The 24,217-nt window shown below is 42.5% G+C and overlaps 1 protein-coding gene and 1 pseudogene across 1 annotated transcript; one reads left to right on the forward strand and one right to left on the reverse strand.

The window, feature by feature from the left end:
• The first annotated feature begins 952 nt into the window (after positions 1-952).
• Positions 953-21,829, forward strand: Shisal2a (shisa like 2A). Its single transcript, XM_005326116.4, has 3 exons — positions 953-1,343; positions 8,802-8,941; positions 21,554-21,829. The coding sequence occupies exons 1-3, from the start codon at positions 1,162-1,164 to the stop codon at positions 21,802-21,804; spliced, it is 573 nt and encodes a 190-aa protein (XP_005326173.1). The 5' UTR covers positions 953-1,161; the 3' UTR covers positions 21,805-21,829.
• On the reverse strand, positions 10,958-11,663 carry LOC101967666 (peroxiredoxin-2 pseudogene; annotated as a pseudogene).
• Positions 21,830-24,217: the final 2,388 nt, after the last annotated feature.

A 24,217-nucleotide genomic window follows, 5' to 3' on the forward strand; every position in this document is an offset into this window, starting at 1 on the left:
GATTACCATCTGGGAACACCCACACTTGCCCCCTTGTCCTTGGCCAGGGGCAGAGTATGAACAACAAAGGAGAATGCATGAGGGAAGAAAGGAAAAAACTGGCAAGGAAGCCAGAATATGAAGATACTTAAAAGCCCACGGGGAAAAGAGTTGCTCAGAGAACCTTCGCGAGCCTCGGTTAAAATTCCATTGATTTGGGATCTAGGGAAATGACTTGTCTCTGGTCTCAGCAATCTTGTAGAAAGTGGATGTGAAAAATCCCTGGTCCTCTGAGTTGTTGTGAAAGTTAGCAAAAGTAGCGTGTTAATCATCCCCATATGATCCTGTTATGTGGGTCAGTCACTTGTCTGTTTCCTGCAGAACTCAGAACCGTCCTGCACTTCCTAACACTCAGCATAGTGCCTATCACCAAGAGGGTGACCAATGCAGGTAAGAGACCCATGCTCCTGGCCTCGAATTCCGGCTACCCTGGCCATGTTTCTGTGTTTCTGAGCACCCAGCGCCCTGGTGCACACACAGTGGAGGCAGCGGAGCTGGCAGGGAAGTGCGGGCATAGCGGCGCGCTGCAGGCAGCTCCCCAGCAGATCCCCCGCTGTCTGCCTTGCGGGAGCCCCCAACTAGCGCCCCGCGCCTGAACTGCAACTCCCACCCAGATTCCCGCCGCCCTCCGCTCCGCTCTCCTCCTCCTCCGGCTGCTCTTCCACGGCACATCCCCTGCTGCGGCGCCCCGCCTGAGCACCTGGTGGCCACTGGGTCTTCGCGGTTTCCAGGTTCTAACCGCTGCGTCTCTGCGCCCCGGGCCCTGCCTTGCTCTGCGTCTCTCTCTCTCTCTCTCTCTCTCTCTCTCTCTCTCTCTCTGTCTCTCTCTGTCTCTCTCTGTCTCTCTCTGTCTCTCTCTCTCTCTCTCTCTCTCTCTCTCTCTGTCTCTCTCTCTCTCTCTCTCTCTGTATCTCTCTCTCTCTGTCTCTCTCTCTCTGTCTCTCTCTCTGTCTCTCTCTCTCTCTCTCTCTCTCTCTCTCTCTCTCTCTGTCTCTCTCTCCTTACCTCTGCTAATCTCTCAGTCTTTCTCAGGCTCGGTCTTCACCAGTCTTTCGTTCCACCGGCCCTTGTCTCGCCAGCCGTCTGTTAGCCGAAAGGGCAGCGGGCCGGGCGAGGGGCGCAATGACCGGCGCTTGCACGAGCTACGTGAGCGCGGAGCAGGAGGTGGTGCACGGCTTCAGCTGCCCACGGCCAGGGGGCGAGGCGGCCGCTGTCTTCTGCTGTGGCTTCCGCGACCACAAGTACTGCTGCGACGACCCTCACAGCTTCTTCCCCTACGAGCACAGCTACATGTGGTGGCTCAGGTACCGGCCCTGGCCCTAACCCCACCTCGAACCCCACTAGGGTCTTAACCCTCTAGCCCTACCTTCAGCTTATGCGCTGGCTAAGATTCAACCTTCATCTAATGTCCACCTAAAGATTGCACCAACCCTCACCCCATCCTTAGTCTTCAAGCTCAGTGCTGACCCTATTCCCACCCTATCACCAACTTAACCTTCCCCTGAAACCCCATCTCAGCTCAGTTCCCTCATCCTTACCCTAGCCATTGTTGAGAAGTGTTCTTGAACGTCACCCCAACTCTTTCCACCAACCCTCACCCAGTTCTCATTTCAGACTCCATTCTACCATCACCTTCAATCCAACCCCAAATCACATACCAATCCTTACTTTAACAGCAAACTTACATCTTCAAACATCCACAGGAACCCATAATCCACCCCAATCCTCATCCAAATGCCTGCCAGAGTCCTCTTCCAGATGTCAACACCAACCTCATCCCTGGTTCTACCCACTCCCCAATATTGATCCCAGTCCTTATCTTCTCTCCAGCCCTAACTGCCTCCTCGAGGCTGGGTGCAGTCCACTTCAGCTCTTCTTCCACATCCTGGCTCCAAATATGTTCTAGACCTACATGGAAACCTCAACCTCAAATCTTAATCCTCACCTGATGCTACACTCCCACCCCAGCCTCAACCCTTTCCTTCCCTTTTATACTTATTCTTTCACCTACTCCTTACTGAACATGTAGTGTGTGTTGAGCCTCATGTTACATGCTGGGCTTGTACTCTATCCTCAAGCTAAGACAAACGACCTGAGGTTCAGAGCTGCCTCCAAGTTCATCATGACACAATGGCATAATGCCCTAATAACAGGAGTGTAGTTTGGGTGAATCTCCAGTTTTCCAATTGTTCAGGGAAGGAGTTGGCTAGGCGCTCTGACATTCCTGGAGCTAAGTATGGTATTGAGGAGGCAATAGGTCTCTATCTCTCTGGGTCTCCAAAAGCCTCATCCAGAGAATGGGACCTTATCCTCAGCCTCCTCTGGGAAATAGACATCAGCAAAAATAGAATGAATTATCTTAAGAAGATAGTGGTTTTTCCTGTCCCTCGAGGTATATGAGCTACATGCCCTCTGGGTGAAAATGACAACAATGAAACCTCTCTGGGGCTGTGTCTTTTCATGTCCCAAAAGAGGAAAATGATCAATCACTACCGTGATTTCTAACTAGGGTAGTGGCAAGGATAAAATAAGATAACAGAGGTGAAAACAACTTGGTATGTGCCAATGACAGTTACAAATATTATTGCCTTGTCTAGACTACTCAATGTGTAACTCTGAAAATTTTCAGATGGTCAGGTTATAAGATTCTGCACATTTGGCTGCTGTCTAAACCCAGAGAATACTAATTTATTGTCTTTCATTCATGTATTCATTCATTTATCATACCTTTGTTTTATGACAAGAACTTTGAAAGAACTGAGGGCACAAAAATCAATTATTCCCTTCCCCAGGGGAGCTCCCAATCTATTTAGAGATATGATCCACACCCAAAGAAAAAAGGGAAGTATTTGATGAAGGCCCACTGTGTATTTAGGCCTGAACTGGGAACTGAAATGAGCTGGTGCTGGTCTACCTTTGAAGTACAGAGAAAGTGAGGAGCTTTGGGACTGCTCCAGAATCTGGTCCAAGCCTTGGTTTAATAATTATTCCATATATGGATTGGGAAAGTTGTTTAATCTCCTGGACTCTTTCCTCATTTTCCAATTGGTGATAATAACACATGTCTTGTGGAATTATTGTAAGGACTAAGTAAAATAATACATGTGAAAGTGACCAATGCATACAGTAGGTACTCAAGAGAAGCGAGTTCCCTTTCCATGGAAAGTGAAGCTCAGAGTATAAAAGTGAATTGTGGGGGCGCTGGAGTTGTAGCTCAACAGTGAGGACTTGCCTTGTACATGTGAGGCACTATGTTTGAGTGCCAGCACCACATATAAATAAGCAAATAAAATAAAAAGGTCCATCAACAACTAAAAAAAAAAATACTTAAAAACAAAGTGAATTGTCAGGCTGAGGCTGTAGTTCAGTGGCAGAGTGCTTCTCTACCACATCTGAGGCACTGGGTTCAATCCTTAGCACCACATAAAAATAAACAAATAAAATAAAGGCCTGCTGTCCATCTACAACTACAAAAAAAAAAGTGAATTGTCAAAGATCTATTAGCAATATCATAGCAGACTGAGATTTAAAGAACATTACCTAAAACAATCCAAGGGTTAGATGCTTTCATGCAGTCACAACCCTGGAACACCCATTTTCTCTCTGTTTTACAGATAAGAAGACTTGAGAGAGGTTAAGTTACTATCTGGTTGTGCTCCAGTGAGAAGGGCAGAGCTGAAAACTTAGTCTTGTCTGCCCTGCCCCTCCCCTTCCCCCTAAGTCTACACCTAGCCTGACCCTCTTATAACCTGACAGACTCAGATCACTTGAAAAACACTCACTGACCTTCTATCTTCTGAGCACTGTCCTGGCCCTTTCCTTCTTTTGTCACCCCCTCTCCTACACACCTCTTGTGGTCCCTTCCGTTGCCTGGGAAACCCTCTCCCCATGGAGCACTTCAGTGGCTCAGTCAGTGCTTTAGAAGAGGGTTGGGAGGAGTGATCTCTGAGATCACATCCCGCACGTCACTGTGACCCCAAGGGCAGCTGAAAGTATCCTGTGTATAGGGCACTATTCCTGAGCTCAAGCATGGTTTATAAACATCACAGACAATTGCAAAGTGGAGGAAGAGTCCTGAGGGTCCTCAAGACATCTTGAGGACAATTTGAGTGAATTTGACAATTCATTTTTTTTTTTTGTAGTTGTAGATGGACAGCATGATCAGTGTGCCCTAGACCCTGAAATAGCATTTCTGGCATGCTTCTAACTGCAGGGTAGAAATCTTGTTTTGCTCTGAATTCCATTTGGCCCTTTTCATGAAAACTGGTCCTTACAAACACAAAAATCTCCAGGTAAGTGTCATTTCCTTAGAGAGACAGTGCTCAAGGAGAATTGCCATCTTTAAAAGAGAAACATGACTCAGGAAGCAAAGATGCCCTGGGAAGTAGCTGTTGCCAAACATTCTCCATCTGCTTCTTTTTACTAAGATGCAAGCCAAAAGGCAATAGCCTTGCTGCAGGGCAGAGTTGGTGATCAGGCAATGATGCATCTCATTGCATCCTTTGGACACTCAGTGAGATGAGAACCTTTACAAAAGAAGATCACAAGTGTAAGTAGTTTTTCAGGTTATATGCCGCAGAACTAAGATTCAAGCTTAGAACCAGCTGACTCCGAATTGGATTAGAAAACTAGGGTTTTCTAGGCTTCCCCTCCAGTTTTTTCTTAGTGGTCACAGTAGGGTATTTGAGTCAGAACAATGAAATCTACAAAGCTCAAAACCCTAGTTTTCTAATCCAATTTCCACATGGGGCAGGACTCTGACATCATTGAAGGGCATACTCACCAGGTGATTTGTGTAAATCTCTCCCAAGATAAGGAGCTCACCACTTCCTCAGGCAACATCACTATGAGACAACTCTGGTTATTTAAAGCTCATCTTATACTAAAACCAGGTTTTTCCTCTTGGAGCTTCCCCTGGAATTCCCTGTTCTGTCACTGGAGGCTAGTGCCTCTATCCCCAGACAGACCAACAGAGAGTACCTTTCAGGGACAGTGCCTGCTCCCTGACTGGCCTCTAGTCTGGGACACATCCCTCACTTCTCTCACCCATTCCCCAAGGGGCCCCTTTTAGAGGCCTATTTTCATCTAGCTGCCCATAGATGTCCCTCACAAAGGATGAGGTTCCTATATGAGCACAGGTCTACCAGATAATAGCCCTTTGAATGTTAAGTGTATTTCAAATGAGAAAAAATTTTTAAGATCCTGATAAAAACTAGAAATCACTACACATTTAATGTGAAAAAATGTGAAAAGGACCAGAAATGAAAAGAGAAAAGAAATCATGGGTAATCCAGTCTTAATTTGGGTTCACCCAGAAGTTCGATGTGGTTTATATGGAAAGTGATCTCAAAAACTACTGGTAAAGGGTGGAGAAGAGAAGAAGTCAATAATGGACCTGTTACAAAGCAATTTACACCAAGGTAATTAGAGCTTAAACTCTTCCAGCCAGTGTAGGATGTGCAACTCTCGGTTATCCCCAAAAGGGTCAGGAAGCTGGGTATTTATATATCGCTTTCAATTAATCACTGGTTGTGGGATGGTAAAGGGATGGAACACATTAATTATCCCATTCTGAACTGCCCAGTGTGTAGACAGAGCCTGTTGTGGATCCAAGATAGCCCTCAGGCAAAGAGATATACATGCTGACAGTTGAACTCTGGACAAATATTCTATAACTCTAAGACCCAAGAGGACACAGACAGGACTTCCACAGCCTGCATTATACCCAGAGACCGCTGTTTAGCAGTTTGGTGCATTTCCATCCAATGTCATATATGTATAATTATGCATATATTTGTGTTTGTTTAATTAAGTTGGGGTTATACTATATATTTAGTAGTGTGTCTTGATATTTCACTTAACATTGTCTCATAAGAATTTATCCATGGTCTTATGTATTATTTGAAAATGTGTCTTAATGGTTTTATATTATTCCATTGCAAGGATGTCCAATAGCTTATTTAGCCATATAAAAATAGACTATTTAAAGATCTAAGGTGATATTTTTTGTTTAGTTTGGTTTCTTAAGAGATGGGGGTCTCACTATGTTTCAGGCTAGCCCTCAACTCCTGTACTCAAACAATCTTCCTTCTTCAGATTCCCAAGTAGCTGAAACTAACAGTGCACACCACCGTGTCTTTTTCTAAGGTACTTTTCATTGGAAATTGAGCATCAAATAACTGTGAGGGAAATCCTGCAGAAATGGCAAGGGCAGGAGTCTGGGACTAGAGTCAGAGGAGGGGATAGACAAGAAAACTAGAGAAGGAGTGGTAGTCAGGAACTTCAAAGCCTGCACCTCCCTAACCCTTCCTATTAGAGAACATCCCACAGTGCTTGACACCTAGTAGGTACTCAACAATATTTACCAACTGCCTACCATGCGCCAAACCCAATACAAGGGGAGGACAAAGCTGATAAAATGTGGTCTGACTCTGCCTTCAGGGGATATGTGAAGAATATGTGGAATACCTACTATGTGTTAAGAATATGTCAGTGTCATTCATTCTTACTACCACCTGTGCTAAGTTTTGGTCACTCTCAATCTTCAGATAAGGAAGCTGAGGTACAGCCTGACTTACAGGTGTGCATGGGAAGCTGAGGCAGGAGGACAGCAAGTTCAATGCTGGCCTCAGCAACTTTGCAAAGCCCTAAGCAACTTAGCAAGACCCTGTCTCAAAATAAAAAAAATAAAAAGGACTGGGAATGTGGCTTGGTGGTTAAGGGCCCCTGTGTTCAATCCCTGGTATGAATAAATAAATAAATAAGGCACATTGTGGCATATGACTGTAGTCCCAGTACTTGAGAAGCTAAGCTAGGAGGAACACTTGAACCCAGGAGTTTGAGACCAGCTTGGGCAACATAGCAAGAACCCTTAAGAAAGAAAAAAAAATAAAAATAAAAAGTTGAATAACTGCAGCAAGGCCCCTTAAGAAAGAAAGAAAAACAAATAAAGAGTGCATGATAACACAGCAAGAGCTCAAAGTAAATGGGTTTCCAGCTGGGCCCTAACCTGGGTTAGTCTGGTTCCAAAGTCCTTTGTTCTTCCTTACCATACCAGCCTCCTAACCAAGAGAGAAGTGTTAACAGCCCTGAGGAAAGTATCCTGAATGGGTTAATCTGGCATGTGGGCAGGATGGGGAAAGAAGGATGACCAAGGAAAGCATTGAGAATAGAACATTTGAGCTGGAATTGTGGCTCAGTGGTAGAGCGCTTGCCTCGTACATGAGACCCTGGGTTCGATCCTCAGCACCATATAAAAATAAATAAACAAAATAAAGATATTGTGCCCATGTATAACTAAAAACAAAATAAAAAAAGGAGAGAATAGAACATTCGAGAAGGAGTTTCCAGAATAGGTAAGATTCCAATGTGGGGAGATGAGAAATGGGCTTGTGAATAGGAAAGAAAGACAGTAAACCCTAAATAAGCCAGTTTTCTAGAGACCAGATATAAAAAAAGAAAAAAAATTCATGGTCTTTGCGCCAAGTTCCTGAGACAGAGCTCCTAAAACCTTGTAGAAAAGGATGTTAGGAGAAACTTTTGTTCTAATAGTCTGTCCTTCAGTTCCTGACACAGAGCCCCCAAAGGGTGATAGAAACACCTTTTGCTCTAATGAGGCAACTCCTAGTGGGCTCCTGGAGAGCTCCAGGTGGGGGCTGGTTGCCAGGGGAACCACCCATGTGGTCAGAGTGCTGGAACTTACAACCCCACTCTACCCCCAACTCAACCTCTGGGGACAGAGACGGGCTGAAGGCTGAGTTGTCACCTATGGCCAATGGCGTAATCAATCATGCCTATGTATTGAAACCTCCATAAAAACAACAAACAACAAAGAAAAGGACAAGGTTCAAAGTCTCTAAAGGGCTGTGCTCTCAGAGAAGACATGGAAGCTTCTGAGCAACCATCCATATTTTGTTCTACATATTTCTTCCACGGGGTCATTCATTAATAAGCTGGTAAACTCAGTTTTCCCTGAGTTCTATGAGCTTTCCTAGCAAATCAGTCAAATCCAAGGAAGGGGATCATAGGCACATTAATTTATAGCTAGTACGTCAGAAGTATAGGTGACAACGTTGTAATTGGCATCTGAAGTAGGGGAGAGTCTTGTGGGATCCAATACTATTTTCAGTTTATTGGGTTAAATAATAGGATAGCCAGCTGGTGTCCACTAGAGAATTGCTTTGTGTGTGGTGGGGGAGACCCACATAACTGGCATCAGAAGTGAATTGAGTAATAAGTGAGGAAAACACTTTATTTTTTCCTTCACGACCAAGGTCTGATTTGGGCAGAGGCATCAAGGTAGGAGGGTGAGGGTACCAAGAGAGGGAGGAATTTGAGATGTGGAGTTGACACTATGTGAACAGAAGGACCATGGAGCATGGGTCAGAAATTACCTTGAGGCTGGAAGGACAGCTTGTTTTTAAGTAAGACCTACCATGTGTCTTGCTTTGGGTGGGCATGGGCCTTTAAGACCATTTCCAATCCCTTGGGACAGGAGCAGGTTAAGGAAAGCAAGCAGGAAAGGAGAGGAGGAAAAAGGAGCACATAGTAAGTCCCAGTTACACGGAGACAGTGAGCCACGTCATGTTATGTATGTGGTGAGTACTCGGCATATAGTTGATGCTCACCTATGCTTATGCACAGAAACTCTGATCAAGACAGGTATGGACAGAACCAAAGTCAAAACTGATTCCATGCTGCTATAACATGGTGTCTCCCAAGCCCCCTGACACTCAGCCCCCCGTGTGGTCTTCTCTCCCCAGTGTTGGTGCTCTCGTGGGCCTCTCCATAGCAGCTGTGGTCCTCCTGGCCTTCATTATCACTGCCTGTGTGCTTTGTTACCTGTTCATCAGTTCAAAGCCTCACACAAAATTGGACCCAGGTTTAAGCTTACAGATGAAAGGTAAGGAAGAGATCCAGCAAGCTGGCATCTTTCCACAGGGTAGATGATTAGAATTGATGTTTGGAACATTTGCCTCCTGAGTGTTCCTGGAATATTCAGAAGCAGCAGCACATTTCTCAGGAGGTTCATGATCTGAACATTTCCATCCTGAATTCTCCCATGTGTTCAGTGTTTATCAGAGTCATTTAATGTAATCACCTCTCCATTTGTCAAAGAGGTTAATTCATGTGGTGGATTTTCTAAAACAATGTTTTAATTCTAGCCCTAAGGGAATACAAATGGATCTTAATATTATTCCAAACAAAACAGAATTAATGTAAAAAATGCTGCTCCCCAAACTCACAATGTAGTCAGAAACTCAAACAGGATTTTTAAAAAATTATTTTTCATTAGCATAGGCCATCAAGAACCTCTTAGGGAGAAAAAAAATAGCATGGGCCATCAAGAACCTCTTAGGGACCAAAAAAAAAGGTGTGCTTTTTTGCACATATTTTTAGAACTCCCTGAAAGGAACTATAAAAGAAAAATTTCCTATTAGCAAAATATCTTTCAGTATAATTTAATAGACAACACTCAAAATAGGTATTATTATCTCCATTTTACAAATGAGAAAATCAAGGCTGAGAGAGGTTTGGTGACTTGCTCAAAGTGTCATAGTTGACAAATGGCATGCTGAAACCCATCCCATGAATTTCCACCTCAAATCTTCTGCCCACCACACAGAGTCTGTGCAAGTATAAAACTAAGCATAAAATTGTTTGGTACCAAAGTTAACAATTTAAATTAATGTTAAGTTAGTGAAGAAATTAGTTAGGCAAAGTAGAGGAGAAGTTATCCCAGGATAGATAAATCATGGGTAAAGATGTGTGGCAGGACTGAGCGATAACCTTTGGAGTGACAGGGACATCATGGGAAATAAGCTAAGTAGGATGGGAGAGGAATTTAAGCAACAGAAGAAAGAGTGACCAAAAACAACAACAACAACAACAACAACAACAAAACAGGGAGGGGCTGGGGATATAGCTCAGCTCTTGGTAGGGCACTTGCCTCAAATGCTGGGTTCAATCCCCAGCACCACCAAAAAAAAAAAAAAAAAAAACAGATAAGTAGAAAGGGCAGGGTGGTAGTAGCTGAGACTCTGAAGAAAACAAGAGAGAGCTGAATGCCCTTATTTGTAAAAGATTATTTTTAAAAGATTTTGTGTAATTTAACAATAAATAGGCAATAAGTGATAACACAAGAACCCTTCCCAGATCCTGATGCCTACTTGCCTGAATTATCCTGCTGTGGCTGAGCACCAAAAAGTAGGAGGGGTGACTGTCAAGAGCAGAAAGATTTATCTGCTCCCTTTGGAGTCAGGAATTATTGACAGGTAGTATCAGCTGACTAGGAAAAAATCCTGAATACAAGGACAAATTGTCAAATTTGCCTACATCAAATATGAATAACACAAACACAGCATATATAAATTTGTTTAAAGTAATGGACTGCATACACACACATACATACTTATATACCAATTTATATATAAACATGAACATCCTTATGCACTCACACACAATGGATCCTCATTGTGAACTTGTCTACTTGCTAAAATATATTTGTAAACTCTAAGTCAATACTTAAGTTCCTTCTGAGGTCATTTGCAAATATGGGCATGTGTAGAGTGGCAAAAAATTTGAGGTGCACATGTTCCCAGTTAACGTTGAACAAGGGCAACACCTTGTCTTTGTGTTTCAACTCTCACACTGTAAACAATTGTCCTCTTTGCAGTCTGTTTAGAGCCATTTAAAAAAATTTTTGTTGATGATTTCACTTTTTATTTATCTATTTATTTATTTATTTTCTGTTCCTATCACTTTATTGGTCACGTATATACCTGTACCCAGTTGGATAGAAAGGGGTCACTATTAACCAGATCCTATGTAGGGGATGAGAAAGTGGAAAGCCTTGGCCTAGTTGACCAGCCCTCCCCCATACTATGGAGTTTGGAAGGGGCAGGTCCTGCCTTTCTGGGGTCAACACAGAGCACCCTAGGGGCACAGATGGAATCCAAGGATACAGGCTCACTGCCCATTTGTCAGCCTAGTTGTGCTTGGAAAAATACTCCTTGCTGTCATCCACGTTGGGCTTGATTGTGTCACTGCCAGGCTTCCAGCCAGCGGGGCAAACTTCCCCAGGCTCATCTGTGTATTGGAAGGCCTGGACCAGCCACAAAGCCTCATCCACAGAGTGCCCCACGGGCAAATCATTAACAGTGATCTGGCGAAGGACTCCCTTGCCATCAATGATGAAGAGGCCCCTTGTAGGCAATACCCTCATCGCGTTTCAGCACGCCATAATTATGGGACAAGCTTCTGGTCACGTCAGCAAGCAGGGGGATGTTCAGGGGGCCCAAGCCTCCCTCCTTCCGCGGGGTGTTGATCCAAGACAAGTGGTGAACTGAGAGTCGACAGAGACACCCAGCACCTCGCAGCCCAGCTTGTGGAAGTCCTCAGCATGTTCGCTGAAAGCCATGATCTCCATGGGGCACACAAAAGTGAAGTCCAGTGGGTAGAAAAAGAGGACCACGTACTTCCCTCTGGAGTCAGAGAGCTTGACCTCCTTGAAGGCACCGTCCACCACCGCGGTGGCTGTGAAGTCAGGGGCGGGCTTTCCGATGTGCGCGTTTCCAGAGGCCATGACTGCGTGTGCAAGAGACACACTGAAGAACAGATGCACCGACTCGAGTTCTCAAAGCCGATGATTTCACTTTTTAAAATGGCCTTCAAGCCAGGTGTGGTGGCATTTGCCTGTAATCCCACCTAATCAGGAAGTTGAAGTGGGAGGAACACAAGTTCAAGGCCAACCTCAGCTACTTAGTGAGACCCTGTCTCAAAAAAAATGAAAAGAACTGGGGGTTTAGCTCATGGGTAGAGCACCCTCAGTACAATCCCCAGTACCACAGAGTCAGAGGGAAGGTAAAGTCCTCTAAGCCCAGTGTTGAAGTGCTACCTAAATTCATACAACTACTTTGTAGAGCAATTTGGCAATATGGAATATATATATCCTATAACTCAGCAACTTTACTTCTGATTATCTGTCTTAGAGAAATAGTTGCTTCAGGAGAAGACTTATAAAATAGGATATCATGACAGTCTGTCATAATAGAAATAAACTAAATGCTCACCTGAAGAGAATGGATAAGTAGATTGTGATATAGTGGGATAATAAAATATGATACAGTCATTAAAAGGAATGAACCAGCTTTAGATACATTATCTTGTTTGCTCTTCATAATAACTGAGTAGGGTATAGATCTGATTAGTACTTTCATTTTACACATATGAAACTGAGACTCAAAGTGAACTAGTTAATAAGTGACAAAGCCAACTCTACCTCTACCCTCCTTCCTTTCCGTTTCCTGATTGCTGCAAAAAGAAAGTCCCTTGACAGTGATAGACACCTTTTGAAACATTACATGCACTACTTCATCTAATCCTCCTAACTACTCTGGTGATATAGGTATTGTTATCACCCTTCACAGATGTGAAAAACAGTTTTCAGGGAGATTAGATGACTTGCCCAAGGTTTGTGAATTGTGGAGCTGGAATTCAAACGTGTTTCTTTCTGCCTCCAAAGTTCTGGGTTTTCCGTCTCACAGGCCAGGACTGTGGATGCTCCACCCTACTCACCTTGCCCTACCCCATCATACTGCTCACCCACCCTGCCAGCCTTTCTGGCTAAGGGGGATACAATAATTCCACCTTGGCCCTGAGAATGGAAACCAAGCTCCCAATTTTCACTTTGTGCCACCAGCCAGATTATTTAGTTTCTAGGGTTTGGAACAGCATAATAACTCTTGCTCTTTTGTTTCTTATTTTTAAGTTGTAAACTGTATTTCCTGACCTTTTACCCATTGATAGATTTCTCTGTCTTTTGCTCAAACTCAGCTATTGGTTCTTCCTTCCTTACCGTGTGTTCCTCTCCTTTCCTCTGCAATCAAAGCATCAACCCAGGAAGGAGGCTTGGGTCCCTCCAGCATCTGAGTTTATAGGCCTATGACTTTATGTTCACCAGGGCTCTACCTTTACAGATTTTCACTTATGTTTGCTGTCTTGCTCTTCAGTAGGACATATAGAGAGATCATTGCCCCCTTTCAGCAGAGAAAACCAAAGCATAACAGGGAAATGACTAAGTTCATACAGCTAATGAGCTTATATAGCTGGAATGACAACTCAGATCTCTTAGACTAGTAGAGCATAGATCATTGCACTGTTCCTTGGGGTCCTTATTTCTGAGAGAGGAGGCAAGGGTCAGGAGGGGAGTGCCTAGGAAATGGCTCAGTGGACACGGAAAAGCAGTTTCTGACACAGGCTCCTTCCCTGCCCAGGTATTCTGTCCCATCATTCCCACCCCTATCCCATCCCCCAACTTGGGATGCTATGGAGACTATAACATTCTCACTCTAGTACATGATGAGGAACTAGCTAAATTGGAAGGGTGAACAAGGCCCTACTGAGAATTTTGAACACATGTCCCATTTAACCTACTCAACTACTCTGATGGGTGTTTATTGACTGTTTTGCAGATGTGGCGAATGAATTGAGTATAGAGGTGATATTCCAACCTAGGTACATTTAATGAGGGAAAAAAAAAATCCGGCTAGGCATGGTGGCACATGCCTATAATTCCAGTAGTTCGGGAGGCTGAGGCAGGAGGATCACAAGTTCAAAGCCAGCTGCAGCAAAAGCAAGGCACTAAGCAATTCAGTGAGACCCTCTCTCTAAATAAAATACAAAATAAGGCTGGGGATGTGTTTCAGTGGTCGAGTGCCCCTGAGTTCAATCCCTGGTACCAAAAAAAAAAAAAAAAAATCAGAAAAGAAGTTGAAGACAAGAGTTCTGTTTTCATCCTCCTCTGAAATGCATTGATGAGGAAGTCATTAACAAGCCATTCCCATTGACCAGAATTCAGATGGCTCCTGGAAATCAAATGTGATGTTCTCACTGTACAGACAAGGAAGCTAAGGTTCAGAGAGGGGCAGTCATGTGCCCAAGGTCACCAGGCCAGTTGGTGGCCAAGCCTTGCTTCCCAGGCCAGAGCTCAATCCCAGATCTCACTGCTTTTTATTTATTTATTTTAAATTTTTTTATACTTGTAGATGGACAGAATGCCTTTATTTTATTTACTTATTTTTTATGTGGTACTGAGGATCAAACCCAGTGCCTCACACATGCTAGGCAAGCAAGTGCTTTGCCACTGAACTATCGTCCCAGCCCCCCACTACTTTTTAATTAACTACACTTATGTGTGGAGAGGTGACATCTCTGAACCACATATTTGATTCCAAATTCTAGAAAGTCAGATAGACAGAAAACATAATAGTTTCATCTTTATTCATAAAAATTTATTCTACCAAATAAAAGTAAGCTATAGACAGCTTAAGAGAAAAGATTTTTTAAATCTATAAAGCAAAATAATAAGGAATTAGAAGTACTTCAAAGTATCATTTTAAAATCCCATAATTATTCTTCTTCAGTTCATTTAGTCACATATTCCTCAGTTCTTGGATCCTCTCTCACTGTTGTGGGTCTCTCCTTTCCCTGCACCCAAAGCATCAACTCAGGAGCCTCATGTCCCTCTTGCTTCTGAGACAGTTTACAGGCATCTCCTTTACATCCATCAGAACTTTGTCCTTTACATACCATATATTTGGTTCACAGGTGTCAGTGATAAGTTAGTCTTGACTTATCTCCGAGCAAGGACAGAACCTGAGAACTTCCTTCTAGGCTAATCACCACAGGCTAGTCTCAAGTTTAGGATTAAGGACATCAGGCAATGGGGGGCTAGCCACAGAGGTCCTTAGAGAAAGTTAGGAAGGTGAAGCCCTGTGCTCTAGAAAACCTGGTTCTAATCTTGACTTTGATAAGCTCATTGTGGAGTCTTAAATGAGGTTCTTTTCTCTGGAATTCAATTTACTTTGTAAAATGTGTACAATACCTACTAAGAAAGTGGTTGCCAAAGTAGAGATAATGCTTATATGATACCGACTTCATTTCAACAAATTTTAACAACTAGAAGCCCTCTCCACATTGAAGCCCAGGGCCTCAGCCACACTAAATGTGTGCTCTGGCCTCCCACTGATCAGCCAGAGTAGCTCTCATTTTAATTATTAGGCACCTAGATTTTTATATGTTGGTTTCCTCTCACAGAGAGGAACCACATCTTATATGCATTTGTATCCTTAAAACTCAGCACAGAACCTACACTAGGGGTATTTTTGCTCTGTGGAAAGAGTGCAAGATTTGGAATCCAGCAAAATTGGTAAGTGAATCTTAGATCCAGGACTTGGTAGGAAAGATGAATCATCTTATCATAACCTCAATATAGAACTTGGTATTTTTGCTTATAGGCTTCCTTCTCTCCAAAGTACCTTTTAGCTTGGGGGGGGGGGAAAACAAACAGCAGCTTTTCAAAGATAGGACCTCACACCCCAACCCAGGCTTTAGGCACCATTGTGGGATTTTAATAACTGCTATTACATATTAGCCAAAGGAAGGGGCAGGACTGTGTGAGATCCAGTGGCCTATTCCACTGGTTTCTCTGGAAGGCTGTGATTGTGGAATTAGGGACCCTAGGATACAGATGTAAGGGAGGCCTTAGGATCTGGAAAAAAATCATGAAAAAAAAAAAAAAGATGTGGTGGGTCCACAAGCTCTGTAAAAGCTAGAAGTGTGATGTGGTTGCCAAAAAAACGGTGAGGGAATCCCAGGCCACAACAGAAGTACAGGGTCTGGAAGAAAAGGTGTGATGATCCTCCTCTACTTCCAATTGGATAAAACACATCAGTCATCACATCTCAAAGGCAGCTTTTTATCATCTATTCAGTAGGTTCCCAACTTTGGATTCTAATCATCTAAATGTCCGCAAATACAGCAGTGGGGATTCTTGAGCAAGGTCCAATAGTCCAAAGGTTTTACTGGGACCAAGTTTCTTTGTTTTGCTTTCAGCTAGAATCAGATCAGGTGGGGAGGAGGTGGTAATATGTGTTCTTTCCTGTTTACCAGAGCTCTTTGACCAATACAAAATGGGGAAAAAAATAGGACTTAATAAATGTAGTCTATTATGTAGATAGAACCCTTTAAAACTTGGAGTTAAAAAAAGAAAAGAATAAATTGAGACCAGATCTACTTTCTGCTCTATTTATGAAATGGTACCTGAGCTCTAGAGAGGAAAAGAAGTAGGCATAAAGTACTACTATGATTTAATATCAAAATGAGGATTTGAACGAACATCTTGTAACTCCTGAAGTTCAAGGGATTCTCCAGAGTCCTGAAAGCCAGCTGTTCACAGCTCTGCAATTTAAGGGGGTCTTTGACCAATCAGAAGGTGATCAGGTCTGGGAACCAGGTCATGCAAGAATAAGGTGAAGAGTTGAGGATATTTGGTCTTGAACAGAAGAGACTCAAGTCTCATACTTGGACCATAGATCTTTGCAAGGCTCTTTTGGGACAAGAGAAGCAAATCTTTTGTGAGGGAATGGAGAAAAGAGCTGGAATCCCTGGGGGAAGACATAGAGAGACAAATGTTGATTCAAAAATAAAGATAGTAGGACACGGTGGTGCATACCTGTAATCCCAGCTACTCAGGAAACTGAGGTAGGAAGATCTCAAGTGCAAGGTCAGCCTGGGCAACTTTATAGAGACTTGTCTCAAAATATATAAAAAGAGCTAGGGATGTAGATCAGTGGTCGAGCATGTTGCTTAGCATGTGTAAGAACCTGAGTTCAATTCCCAGCACCAAAAATAAACAAACAAAAAAGAATAAAAAGGCAAGTCTCAGAATGGGAAATATAGTCCTATATCTTGACCAAGGAGTTTTATTCAGAATATCTAAAGAACACTCTCAACTCAACATTATGAAAACATACAGACAGCATAGTGACACATGCCTATAGTCTTACCTACAGGAAGCTAAGGTGGAAGGATCACTTGAGCCCAGGAATTTCAGATCACCCTGGCCAACACAGTGAGAACCTGTCACAAAAAAGAAAAATAAAAGAAAAGCAAGACATCCTATTGGAAAACTAGTCAAAGACTTGAACAGACACTTCATAAAAGAGGATATACTGATGGCAAATAAACACATGAAAATATATTCAACTTCATTAGCCACTAAGGAAATGCAAAATAAAGCAAATGAGATATCATTGCACATCTATCAGAATACTAAAGAAGAAACACTGAGTACCAAATGAGGCAATTTTTAAAAAATAGTACAAAGATGCAATATGCCCTTCATCTAGTGTTGTTATATGGAACTGGATCTCATACATTGCTGTGGGGAGGATGTAAAATGGTACAGCCATTTGGGGGGACACTTTTTGATGTTTCTCATAATGTTAAACATTTTTTAAAATCTTCTGATGTATTAGTTTCTTATGGCTGCTATAACACATCAACACAAACTTGATAACTTAAAACTATAGAAATTTATTCTCTCACATGTCTGGTGATTAGAAGTCCAAAATCAATTTACTAGGTCAAAAAATCAAAGGCTGTAAGCCAAATGCTATGGTATATGCCTGTATTCTCGGCAGCTCAGGAGGCTGAGGCAAGAGGATTGCAGATTCAAAGCCAGCCTTAGCAACTTAGCAAGGTCCTAAGCAACTTAGTGAGACCCTGTCTCTAAATTAAAATATTTTTAAAAAAGGTCTGGGGATGTGGCTCCGTGGTTAAGCATCCCTGGGTTCAATCCCCAATACCAAAAAATAAACAAACAACAACAACAACAAAAGGCTCCAGGAGTGAATTTGTTCCTTGCCTCTTCCAGTTTCTGATGACTGATAGCATTCCTGTACTGGTAGCTGCATCAGTCCAATCTCTACCCGCATCTTTTTATCTCTGTGTATATTGTCTCCCTCTCTGCCTTTTTCTTTTTCTTTTTTTTAAGAGAGAGAGAGAATTTTTTAATATTTATTTTTCAGTTTTCGGTAGACACAACATCTTTATTTTTTTATTTTTTATTTTTATGTGGTGCTGAGGATCGAACTCAGTGCCCTGCGCTTGCCAGGCAAGCGCTTTACTGCTTGAGCCACATCCCCAGCCCCTCTGCCTTTTTCTTATAAGTTGACTTGGAAAGGCATTAAGGGATTTGAACAATCCTGGTTTATCACCTTATCTAGAAATCCTTAATTTAATCATATCTAAAAAAATTTTATCATAGAAAGGAAATATCCACAGATATCATCAGGTTCCAGAGATTAGACTTGATATTGTTGGAGAACATTGTCCAGTCCACTATACAGTACAAACCAGCAATCTCATACCTATGTGATCTGTATGAAAACCTGCATGCAGATGTTTTTAGCAGCTTCATTTGTAATATACAAAAACTGTCTTTTAATAAATAAATGATAAAACCATACAATGAAATATTACCTGGTCATAAAAAAGAAATGTCCTTGAAATATATGTAATGACTTGGATAAACCACAAAGCAATTAGGCTAAGTGAAAAAAAAGTCCAATTTTAAAAGGTTGAGTAGGCTGGGGATGTGGCTCAGTAATAGAGCACTTGCTTAGCCTACATACACAAGGCTCAGGGTTTAATCCCTAGCACTGCAAAAATAAAAATAAAAATAAATAAATAGACGGTTGAGGGGCTGGAGTTGGGCTCAGTGATAGAGCTCTTGCCTGGCATATGTGAGGCACTGGGTTTGATTATCAGCACCACATATAAATAAATAAATAAAACAAAGTTCAATGACAACTATCATATATATATATATATATATATATATATATATATATAATTTTTTAAAATAACGATCTTTTTTAAAAAAGGTTGAATACAATATAATCCATTTAGATAACCCTTGAAAAATGACAAAATTATAGTCATAGAGAATGTATTAATGGTTACCAGAAGTTGGATTTAATGGAAAAGTCTGACTCTAAAGCAGTAATATGAGGAAGTTTCTTTATGGCGATGGAAAATTTCTTTATTTTGATTGTGGTGGCAGTAGTTATATAAATCTGTACATAGGAGTTGGAAATGTAGCTCAGTAGTACAGCACTTTCCCAGTAATCCTGAGGCCCTGGATTCAATTCCCAGCACAGAAAAAAAACCTATACACAGGATCAAAAATCTATACACATATAAAATAACGCATATGAAAATGAATGGTAAAAATCATTAAGATTTGTGGTCTAGTTAATCATACTATATCAATATCAGTCTCCTAGTTAAGAAAATACATTCTTTCTGGTTATATAAGATGTTATCATTGAGGAACACTATATGAAGGGCATACTGCATCTTTGTACTATTTTTAAAATTTTTCTGTGAGTCTCAAATTATTTTAAAATAGAAATTTCAGGGGACTGATGATGTAACTCAGTGGTAGAGCACTTGCTTAACATGTGCAAGGCCCTGGGTTTGATTCCCAGTTCCAGCGCCCCCCAAAAGAAAAAGTTCAAAACAAGACAACAGGGGCTGGGGATGTGGCTCAAGCGGTAGCGCGCTTGCCTGGCATGCGTGCGGCCCAGGTTCGATCCTCAGCACCACATACAAACAAAGATGTTGTGTCCGCCAATTACTAAAAAATAAATATTAAAATTCTCACTCTCTCTTTAAAAAAAAAACAAAAAAACAACAACAAAAGAAATTCATTGATTCCATAGGTAAGAAGTCCAAAAATGAGATTGGCTTTAGGCATGGTTTGTGAAGTCCACATTCCCTGGGCCTGTGGCTCTACTCTCTCAGATTCTCTGAGAATCACCTCTGCCATCCATCTTGTGCTGGATTCTCCTCAGTCTGATTTTTCTCATGGTAGTAAACTGTCTACCAACAGTCCCTGGGACTATATGCTTTTTGTTCCCATCAAGCTATGAGGAGAAAGAGGATGCTAGGTTTCTTCAAACAACAAGAAAAAAAAATTTACTCTGAACAACCTAAGATCATGTGCCCACATTTAAATCAATCACTACACCCAGATTTGTTGATTGCCCATTCAGGTGACAAAGGAATAGGATTGCCTTATTGGCTCAAGTCAACCAGGTCCCACTCCTGAAGCTGGGATGGGGTTAATCCCGCCCAAATATAATTGGGAAGGTATCAAATGGATATAGGATAGCCAACCCTCAACTATACTTCTTTCTTCAAATTCATTCTTCCCTTTGTTACAGAGGCACCATTCTTTCTGGATATCCTCCATAAATGTCTTAAAGCACAGGAATTTGCTAGGCAGAGAAGGCATAAAAATATCATTCTAGGCATAGGCAGACAAAACAACACAAAGACTCAAAAATTTGAAGAAATGGACCATTTAGAGCACCATGGCGCACACCTGTAATCCCAGCAGTTCAGGAGGCTGAGCATGAGAATTGTAAATTCAAAGCCAGCCTCAGCAATTTAGGGAGGGCCTAAGCAATTTAGCAAGACCCTGTCTCAAAATAAAAAAAATAAAAAGGGTTGAGGATGTGGTTCAGTGGTTAAGTGCCCCTGGGTTCAATCCCTAGTATAAAGAGAGAGAGAGAGAGAGAGAGAGAGAGAGAGAGAGAGAGAGAGAGAGAGAGAACCAAGAGAAGGTTGGTGTGGCAAAGCTTTAGAGTTCTTGAGGGAAAAGTAGTAGTAAGGAAACTGAAGAGGAGAGATGGGCCAGTCCACGAAGAGCCTCAACTGCTGCCTCAGGGATCACAGGTAGGGAAGACATTGGAGGCTTTTGAGAAAGGACAGTCCATGGAATCACTTGATAAGAAAGATCTCTGTGTTACAGCATGGATGATGGACCAGAAGGAGCACAACTAGAGGCCATTCCAATGGTCTGGACAGAAGAAAATGAAAGCCTGACCTAAGATGGTGGCCTTGAGGATGGAGAGAAATGGGCAGATGGTGATTAGGTGGAATGAGCAGGACTGATGAACTGCTTGGCTTTGTGAAGGGCTTGGGGGAGAAGGTGTGAGAGATAACTTGAATTTTTGCCGTAAACACTTAATATACCTTTTAATAGGAAAAAAAAAAAGTGGGAATTCTCAGTTTTGTCAAATGCTCCAGTTAAATCAAAGGAGATAAAAATGGAGACATGACTCTGGGATGTAGTAGCAAAAGAGTTTTAAGGGGTTCAGGGGACAGAAACCATGCAGAAAACATCATGAATAGGAGTGGAGGAATGATAAGGCTAAACGAGCTTCCTTTCAAACTCTAATGTAAGAAGAAGAAAGAGAATGAGGCAGTAGATGAAGAGAATCATTGAATTTGTTCTTATAACAGAGAACAATATGTTTTCAAAACTTTGTGTGTGTTAGCTGTGTGGCAAATCTGTGTTCTTATCTATAAAATGGATTTTTAATAGTACCTGACTCAAGGGGTTATGGTGAAGGTCAAATCTTCATATAACAGTTATTTATTGTCTGTCTCCCCCACTCAACTGTAAACACATGAGAAGCATCGACAGCTTCTAGTGCATGATGTGGTATCTTGTTAATAAGTATTTGTTAAGTGAATGATGCAACTAAGACTGAACACAATGCATCACCCAAGGTAAGCACTTGGAGAAGCCAGCTGAGTGTGATTCTGGTCGGGGAGAAGGAGCTGTAGGAGCAAGTAGCCTCAGCTTGCTGTTTTTCAGGTCCTGAGGAGGTGCCTCCTGACTGCCAAGGTACTAACACAGGAATCAAGATGGAGGTGCCAGGAGGAAGTCTTCCTGGGCAGAGTTACCCCTTCTTGAGCCGGCGATTGGAAAGCAATGAGAGGCAGGCTTCAGACTCAAAACACCTCCTCCAGCACTGCTTCATGGCCACAGTTACTGCCAGTGACATTCCAGGCAGCCCTGAGGAGGCAACTGTCCCCACCCCTGACCCATGTGGGCCAGATCCATAAACACCCAATAAATGTCTCTACATCATCCCTTCTGGAGTTTCTTTTCAGTGAAAGGTAGAAATATGAATGTTCAAAGGGACTTTGGAGTCTGGTGAGATAAATAAAGACTTCTCAGCAAGGTACCCAGGTCCTTCTGCGGACCCAGCTATACTGCTCTGCCTGACCAACTACAAGTCCTGGAAAAAAATGGTCAGTAACAACTCCATAAGTCACGGAAAAGTCTGGAGACTATGGAGGCTCAGAGTTCCTCTTTTGATGGGGAGTCAGAAAACTTTTACCCAATTTCCTAGTCCCAAAATAAGTGTATTTAAAAGCCCTTGGGGGGCTGAGATTGTGGCTCAGCGGTAGAGCCCTCGCCTAGCGCAGGCGGGACCCGGGTTCGATCCTCAGCACCACATAAAAATAAAGGCATTGTGTTGTGTCCATCTACACCTAAAAAATAAATATCAAGAAAAAAAAAAACAAAAAAACAACACCTGGAAGGGGATCAGCATTCAAGAATGGGGAGATTGCTGCCTTTCCAGTGATTCTTCCCCACCCTGAAGTCACTCAAAAAGGGCTGGAGATATAGCTCAGTGGTTAATCTCCCCTGGGTTCAATCCCTGGTACAAAAAAAAAAAATTACAGATGGACTTATTTATTTATTTTTATGTGGTGCTGAGGATAGAACCCAGTGTTTCACACATATTAGGAAAGTGCTCTACCACTGAGCCACAACCCTCACCTACAAATAGATGTTTTTAAATATAACACAGTCATTAAGAGCAGGACTCTGAGGGCTGGGGTTGTGGCTCAGGGGTAGAGCTCTCGCCTAACACATGTGAGACACTAGTTTCGATCCTCAGCACCACATAAAAATAAAAAAAAAATAAAATAAAGGCATTGTGTCCAACTACAACTAAAAATAAGCTAAAAAGGGGGGGGGGGCAGGGACTCTGAAGTCAGATGCCTGGTTAAAATCCTGTCCTTGCTACCTGCTAGGTGACCTCTGTGTCCCAGCTCTCTCATCTGCACAACAAGCAGGAAAAATAGTAATACCTATTTCCTAGCACTTGGGGGAAAAATTATTTAGTCCATGTAAGTACTTAGGTGTTGACAAATGAAAAGTACTGTGTTAGCTATTATTATTTGTAATGTTTTTAACATTTTTTATTATTGGGCTCATAGCAAGGAAATGTTAGGGCAGGAGGCTCATGCCACCCCTGTCTCCCAGCTGGTCTCCTAACTTTGGCAAAGGCTTTAGGCTTTGCTTTGGGAATGCAAGGCAAGGATCAGGGGGACTCAGTAGCCACTGAAAGCAGCTCTTGACATTTCAGACAGTGACATGATCTCTTACTAGATTTGGCAACAGTGAGATAGTCACATTTAGGTATCTGTACATAGGTCCTGCGCCAGCCAAAGGCACAAGACAGAGTAGAAAGGCAGAGTGGGCCACCCAGAGAGGGGCCCTAAGATGGAAGTTCAAGGGATCTTGGTTCTGGTCTTGCTTTATTTTTTTTGGTGTGTGTGTGCTCTTTTATTTTCTGCACTCGAAACCCAGCACATTTGTCCACTAATTGTACACTCAGTGGAGTCTGATCTTAAGTAACAGAAACAGAGGGGAATCCTGCTCTCCAGGGGCTCATACGGAGGACAAGACAGGCATACAAAAACGAATGGGCTATCTGATGGCCCTTTACAACCTTTGAGCGAGGAAGAATCGATGGCCGAGTTGAGTCATCAAAGATGAGTCAGTTTCCAGGTGAGACAGGATCAGAAGACATTATGCTCAGAGTACAACCTGTTCAAAAATACTGAGAACCCAGTATGCCTAAGAACTGCAAGTTGTTTGTGGTAGAAAGCACTAAGAGTCTGTATGTGTGTGTATGGTGGGGTGGGTGACAGTTGGGGGTGTTTAGTCACTGATGCTTGGTTGTTCACTTTCACTGGACAGATCTCTCTCTTTTGGTATCCTCATCAGTAAAAGTTGATTTTCCTCTGAACATTTCCAGTACTGGGCCTTCTGGGAAGTTACGAGAAAGAATCCAATAATGTTCTTGCCTTTAGGCTGCTCACAGATGGACCTGCAAATTCTAAAATCTCAAGCAGCCTAGTGCAGACTAGGACCGTGGTTCTCAAACTTCTGGCTGCCTCAGAATGAGCTGAGGGCTTGTTAAAACACAGGTTCCTGCCCCCCTCCTCCCCCCAACCCAGTGTCTGAGTAGCTAGGGCTGGCATAAGTCCCCAGAATCTGCATTTCTAACAAGTTCCAGGTGATGCTGCTGCTGCTGCTGGTCTGGGACCACCCTTTGAGCACAACTGGCCCTGAAGAACAAAGACAAGCTTCAAGGGGCAGAGGTCAGAAAAAGACCTCACACAGAGCAGGGTCCTGAAGACGTGGTAGAATTTTCTCCACAGGAGCCTATGTGTGTAC

This window comes from Ictidomys tridecemlineatus, chromosome 11, assembly GCF_052094955.1.
Source record: "Ictidomys tridecemlineatus isolate mIctTri1 chromosome 11, mIctTri1.hap1, whole genome shotgun sequence".
Taxonomy (NCBI): domain Eukaryota; kingdom Metazoa; phylum Chordata; class Mammalia; order Rodentia; family Sciuridae; genus Ictidomys; species Ictidomys tridecemlineatus.

Excerpts from the sequence above, each read along its gene's own strand:
- Shisal2a (XM_005326116.4), top strand. The coding sequence starts at position 1,162 with ATGACCGGCGCTTGCACGAGCTACGTGAGCGCGGAGCAGGAGGTGGTG. Across the intron at positions 1,344-8,801 it reads AGCTACATGTGGTGGCTCAG|TGTTGGTGCTCTCGTGGGCC; the intron begins GTACCGGCCCTG and ends TTCTCTCCCCAG. Across the intron at positions 8,942-21,553 it reads TTTAAGCTTACAGATGAAAG|GTCCTGAGGAGGTGCCTCCT; the intron begins GTAAGGAAGAGA and ends GCTGTTTTTCAG.